This window comes from Peromyscus californicus, unplaced genomic scaffold (assembly GCF_007827085.1).
Source record: "Peromyscus californicus insignis strain IS unplaced genomic scaffold, ASM782708v3 Scaffold_5__1_contigs__length_169319896, whole genome shotgun sequence".
In the NCBI taxonomy this organism is placed as follows: Eukaryota; Metazoa; Chordata; class Mammalia; order Rodentia; family Cricetidae; genus Peromyscus; species Peromyscus californicus.
The window spans coordinates 41,096,923-41,103,451 of record NW_026294573.1 but is presented as its reverse complement, the minus strand read 5'-3'; the positions used below and the strand labels follow the sequence as shown (position 1 = coordinate 41,103,451).

The 6,529-nt window shown below is 42.3% G+C and overlaps 1 protein-coding gene across 7 annotated transcripts in view; it reads left to right on the top strand.

Moving 5' to 3' along the window:
- Positions 1–699: 699 nt before the first annotated feature.
- LOC128096663 (BEN domain-containing protein 5) overlaps positions 700–6,529 on the top strand; it is a 1,178,660-nt gene continuing 1,172,830 nt past the window's right edge. For 2 of the 7 annotated variants that reach the window (XM_052716519.1, XM_052716520.1), the window contains exon 1: positions 701–894. In XM_052716519.1, the coding sequence (XP_052572479.1) occupies positions 861–894 (34 nt within the window). In that variant the 5' untranslated portion in view covers positions 701–860. Of the gene's footprint in view, positions 895–6,529 lie in introns of all 7 variants that reach the window. The other 5 variants (XM_052716507.1, XM_052716508.1, XM_052716522.1 and 2 more) reach the window with 4 other exon arrangements.

Sequence of the window (6,529 nt, the reverse complement as noted above, 5' to 3'; positions counted from 1 at the left end):
ATCCATATCTACCGATATTTTTCAAGCAGTTTTTGGTAAAAGATTCTTATGGTGCCCCATCTTGTTCCACATTTTAGTGAAGGGGATTAACAGTTGCATGCACGTTGCCAGCATTTTACCTAAAAAGCTTTGTGGTCTCTCTTCTTTTCTGCGTAAGGAATTTTCTCAAACTCTTTAAGTCAGCTAGGCCCAGGACACAAAAAATAGGAAATATGAGAGAGTTTAATTTAAGCAGTAGAAAGCAACTCACAACCATTCCGTTGGAAATTAGGAGACAAATGTCCCAGTTGCAGAGGAGCAAGGAGCCAGGGGCCTTAGGACTTCTGGTGTGCTTTGATTATGCTAGGCACACAATTAGTTCTCAATGTATTTAAGTTGAATACAGATCACTCATCTTATCCATGAAGGCCAAGCACATTAAGAGAAGTGCTGGGAAATTAAGAAACTTGTCCCAAGTCCTTAGAAACCATAGAAATGTCAACCCACCTAGGCACTTTGATTGGCACCAGGGGCAATAAAGTGTCATCCTTGCAGACTTAGCCTTGGCAAGACACTGGAAGCTGAGCTTGCTCAGTTCCCAGGTCACTATGGCTTGGTTTCAGGAAGAAACCTAGTGGAGTCCCCAGCCTGCAGGCAGGGAGCTTGAAGGAGGTGCGCTCCTGCGGGGGGCGGAGCCTCCGCTGTACGCTCTCTTCTGCCCCGCCCCCTGCTCCCAGCCGGCCGCACGGGGCCGCCGGTTTCCTTAGCAACCGTCGTGCAGCGTCTTCCTGAGCGAGCTTCTGTCAACCCGAGGATCCCACCGCTCGCTCCCCACTGTCCCGTGGTTTTTGCGTGGGCTCATAGACTGACGGACAACAAAAATGGCGGAGCGGAGCCAGACGGCGCCTGAGGCAGGTCTGTGAGGGCCATGGAGCAGGGGAAGGCTGAGGCGCCTGTCTTGGGCCTGAGGGGACTGAGGACTCTTCATGGCCCTACCCCTGAGGAGGCGCCCTTGTGGGTTGCCTTGTCGTGACTATTTCCTCAGGGTCAGGGTTCAAGGGAGAGTTGTGTATCTCTCTGAGTGGCCAGCAGGGAATCTCAAAGTTCTGCTGATGGAGGGCTTTGGGGGGAGTGTGCACATTCTTGAGTGAGCGTGGGCCCAGAAAGGGCTTGGAGAGAAGATATAGGACCCTTAATACTGAGTGACACCTGGGATGGGGGCCGTGTCAATGTCCTGGAGAAGGAGGGTGTTCACAGTCTTGTGGTAGCTTGCAAGGAATCTCTCCTGGGATATGATTTGGAACTGGGGAGAGGAAGCAGATTTTGTGGAAGATATATTACCTCCATATCGGTTCCATAGAAGTGAAGTTTATACAGAATATTTGTGTTTGGGAGGAAAGTCCTAAGGGCCACCTAAGGAATCACACAGAAAGTATACAAATCTTCCTATGAGTCCTTAAAAAGACAAGAGACTTGAAGAGTCACTCAGAACTCCAGTCCGTTTGGAGTCCACCAAAGGAGGCTAGAAGCTGGGCATGAGTGTATGTGGGATCTTGAAGGTCATTCAAAATCACAAAGGGTTACATGTCCATATCTCTGTGAGTATAAGATGGCCTTTAAGTAGCAGGGACTCTGGCAGCCGTGGAAACCCAGGATCCTGCTTCTAAGGATATCCTAATAGAAGAAAGCAAGAGTCCTTTGTATAGAAGAGGTTTGTCTGTAACACAGGCAGAGGACTGAACAGCTGAAACTTTAATGTAAGGGATAAATCAGTGTTTGCATATAAAATCAATGACTTTGGGATATGTATGATGGTGGGTTGTAAAAGTGGGCTATCTATAAACTTATGTACATATCCTAATTAGATATTATGAACTATGGTTACAAGAGTGACTCACTTGAATTATTCTAGACCCCCCTCACTCTGTGTGTGTGTGTGTGAATGCACACTAGTAAAACAATACAATACAGGAACCATAACTATAAACTATTTGAAATGGTCAAAAATGATTCAGGACACTATTATCTTTTAAGGCCTCTCATTGTTTCTTTTTGATTGGTATCTCTAATTCTTCCTCTATTCATTTTAAAATTGTTGCCCTTTTATAGTTTACTGTGAACACTCCTTTATTCTTATCCACTTAAAATGTTTATTAAATGCTAACTGTATTACAGATACCAAATTAGGCATGGCAAATTACTTGCTCTTGATTCTCTTGAATATTTTTGTATTTTATCCTCTGTGAATCTATTATATAAATAAAGTTGTTTATTTGTATAATTAATTATCCCTCTCCTTTCACTAATATATAAACTCTAAAAGGGCTTTACACTGCTTATCAGTCTCACATGGTCTAGAACTAAATCTGATGAATAACATATTCTCAATGAATAAATGACTGGAGTGACTGGATGTGATAGTTAGCTGAAATATAATAGAGATTGGATGAATGAGGAGAGCAAAGAAAAGTATAGGCAGAGAGAACTCATGTGCAAAGACCTCAAGGCAGGTGTTAATATATTTTGTAAGGATCTAAAGGAGAAAATGTGGGTGGAAGCTCATGGGGCAATGGGAGGAGAGTGGTGGAAAGGTGAAGCCAGGTCTTATGCTTTCTATGCTTTCATTTTGTTTAAATCTCAAGGATAATGGGAAACCACTGAAGACTTTTAAGTGGGAACATGGCATCATTAGAACAGTTGAAAAAATTCTAGCTGTAGTAGGAAGTACTAACAATTCAAGAGTATGTATAGGAGAACATGTTAGAAGATAATAACAGGCTGTAGAACTGAGACATAGCAGATAAAAATAGATAGAACTTAGTGAAATATAAGGTACCAGAGATTAATCGTTTTTTATATTGTGCAAATGATAGTTGGTGGTGCCATTACAGATAGCATTAGATGAGGTCTTAGCTAGGTTTGAGAGGGAAGATCATGAATTTAGTTTTTGACATAGGAAGTTTGAGGGATCTTTAAGAAACCCAAATAAGCAGAGACATTGACAAGGGAGTGAATTTATGTCTGAACCTGCATTGATATAATTATTTTGGAAGTGAGATAATTAGTAATGTCATAAATGTGGATGAAGTTGTGTAGAGGGAGAAAAGTCCCAGGGTGAACTGAGATATTTCAGTATTTTCCAGTGAGACTGAGAAGGTATAACCAAAGAGAGTATAACCAAAAGACTGTTTCAAGATAAATAGAATCCTCAATAGACTAAACATTGCCAAGTGATGTGAAATGAGGAGTGGGAAACTAGACTTAGCAACAGGGAGGTCATGGGTAACTTTGATGAGAGAAAACTGATGAGGGAAAATCCAGGTCACCTATCTTCTAGATTATTATGCCTTCTCCATCTTTGTTTCTTTCTTAATTCATATTTCTAAGTGTGGTGGTTTAATATCATTGTCAAATTGATATAATATGGAATAATCTGAGAAGGGAGTGTCATTGATGGATTGTCTAGATCATGTGAGTATGTCTGTCATTAGGAATTGATTTAATACTATTTCTATGTAGCAAAATAATAGTAGTAGGTTTCCCCAGTGGAAGCAGCACACATTGGTCTTGATGGTGGGAAAAAAGGACACAAAATTGGGTGGATGGATGAGGGGAGGTAGATCTGAGATGAGTTGGGGGAGCAGAAGAGAATATGGTCAAAATACATTATTCAACAACATATAATACAACAAATCCTGGAGTAACTCTAAACCCCTGGAAAGTAAAAAGTACCATTGTCAGGGTAGGGGATGATGCCAGGGAGCACTCGAGAGAGGGATAGCAGTGTACAGTAATCAGACAGGGAGAATAGGAAAAACTATGGGCTCTAATTAGGAATGGGAGAGGGAGATAAATAAGGAGGGTAACAATGAGAATGTCTGAAAAGTAGTAATTATCTATCTAAAAATCTTACAATACACATTAGTCTGTGTATAAATAAACATATATGGTTTCAATGATTTTTTTTTCCATCTGGACTGACAATGCTCCTTCCAAGAGCCAAGACCATCATCTAACAAAACAGCACCGGGCAAGAGAAATCCTCTTTTGAGTTGTTAGGGTTCTCCAAGAGACTCCAAAAACATTGCAGGCTATTGATATTGCCTTGGGTATCCTCCAGAGAGAGAAGATAAGTCCCTATTACTGAAGATAGCATGCACTTCAGACAGAGGGCCCAGAGACCCGTGAGCTAAAAGTGACCTGAATTCCTCCTACCTGAGAAGAACTAGCTTACATGGTACAAGAAAGTACCACGAAAGTTTCCAAAGGAGGGAAGCAAACAACAGTTGTATCCAGCTATGACACTTATGAACCATAACAGAGACCACTGTGGCATGATTAACCCTAAGAGTTCAATAGTGGCATGCATATCCTGACAGTAAACAACATCTCTCTTGTTGAACTTAAGATCTTCTCTTCTCATCAAGAGGGAAGCCATGCCTGGTACTGGAAACCTAGTCAACAACCCAGGGCTAGTGAAGTTGTGGAACTTGGAGGAGAACCTACAATCACCACTTTACTAAACTATCAGGATACCAAGATATATTCTAAATATTTGTCCTTATACCCACAGATAAGTGCGGTCCTACCACTCATCAAGGAACTTTTCTTTGCAACAGATAGAGACCATTAAAAACTCACAACCCTTCAAAGTGCAGAGTTGTGAAGACCAGTCCCAACAGGTACATCTACAATACACCCCCTTCACCAAAGGCCCAGGGATCATTTTGGAAGAGGGGACATAAAGACTGTAAGAGCCATAGGATGAAGGAGTTTGCTGTGAGATTGTGTCTTCTAGTAATGCCAGAAGCAACACCCATAAAGTCTCACCAACATGACTGCCTAAGCATGAGCTGAGCAATGACAATAGTAGACATACTAAAGTGGATGGAGGAGATCTCAGCTCTACATAAAGAACTACAGACAACTAAGGAATGCTGAGAGTATGGAGATCATATCAATTGGTTATCCAATACCAAATAGCCCCCAAAACATACATACCAGTAACATTATACAGACTGAGCAGGTTGTATTTATGTATGGGTAACACCCATTCAAACATACCAACACACATGTGCATATGTGTATTTGTATGTATGTATGTACATAACAGCAATTAATGAACAAAGAGACCATAAATTTGAAAGAGAGAGAGGAGGGGAATATGGGAGGGCTTGGAGGGAGGAAAGGAAAGGGGAAATTTTTATAATTATAATCTCAAAAATAAAACTTAAAAAAAGAAAGTAATATAGATGCACCTAAAGTATATAATGTAGGTTATATTATGAAAATGAACCAGTACAGCAAAAGCTAAATCTCAGACTCATCAAAGTACTTCCTTTCAGGTCCCTGTAAAGAGATGCTTCACACTGATAAAATAATCATGCATTTCGTCTATTTCCTACCAATGAAAAGACACTCATTGAGTCCAGTGAGAATGTTGCTCAGCAGGCAGAGTAAGCAAAGTTTTCTTCCTCTTATTTATAAATACAGGCTTTTTAGAAGTTTTGTGAGTCACCCAGGTTGTAATGATGAGAAATGGCTGACCGGAAGTAGAAAAATGTCTGTGTTCTTCCTAAAAAAACAAAACAAAACCCCCTACATTGTATAAAGTTCTCAAATATATATATTTCTTTATTGATTCTTTTGGATTTTCCCATCATCCACCCTAATCCCACTCACCTCCTAGTCCCTCCATATTCTCCCCTTATCCCTGCAGCATCCCTCCCCCAAATTAATTAAAAACAAAACAAAACAAATAAAAACCCTACCCCATTCCTGTCTTTCCAACACTTTCATTCATCCTAGTGCAGTGTACCCTTTTGTCCATTCAGCCCCACCCACATAATGACTCATTGCAATGAGTCATTGGTTTGGTTCAAGGGTTCTGCACACTATCATCACTGGACCCTCACCAAAGCTACACTCAGATATCCTGCTGTTGCCGCAGAGTCATGGAGATCCTGTGGTATTGTTCCACAGGACCAGTCCCTTCGTGTACTGCACTCCAACAGGTCATAGGTGGGTGGGGTAGATATTAGGGTGGGCCAACCCGAGGCCCATGATGTGGGTCTTGGTTGTAGCTGAGGTACTTGGTCCAGGCCACTGGGACCAGCCCCTCAGGTTAGGGGCAGAGCTAACTCTCTAGGCCCATGTCATCAGATCAGTTCTCCCATACCCATGGTAAGTGGTGGGACCATCTCTTCTGAGTATGGTGGTTAGCTCTCCCATAGGGATGCCGGGCCAGATCTTCTGCTGCAGTGTCCAGAGAGGGGCCAGGCCAGCAATCCTAGGGTTAGTGAAGGGGCATGCCCTGGCTCAGCACAGGCCCTTGGATTTCAATGCACATGATTTCTATGACCCCCTGTGGTAACACAGATCATGAACATTATCATGACCCCAACTGCAGCAGGAACACGGACCCAGACATGCCCTTAGCAGCAGCTTGGGTCCAGATGTCACCATGGCCCCAGTGGCAGCAAGGCCCTGGGACACAAACATGGTCTCAAGTGGCTGTCCAGACCCTGGGCATCCACACAGCCCCTGGTGG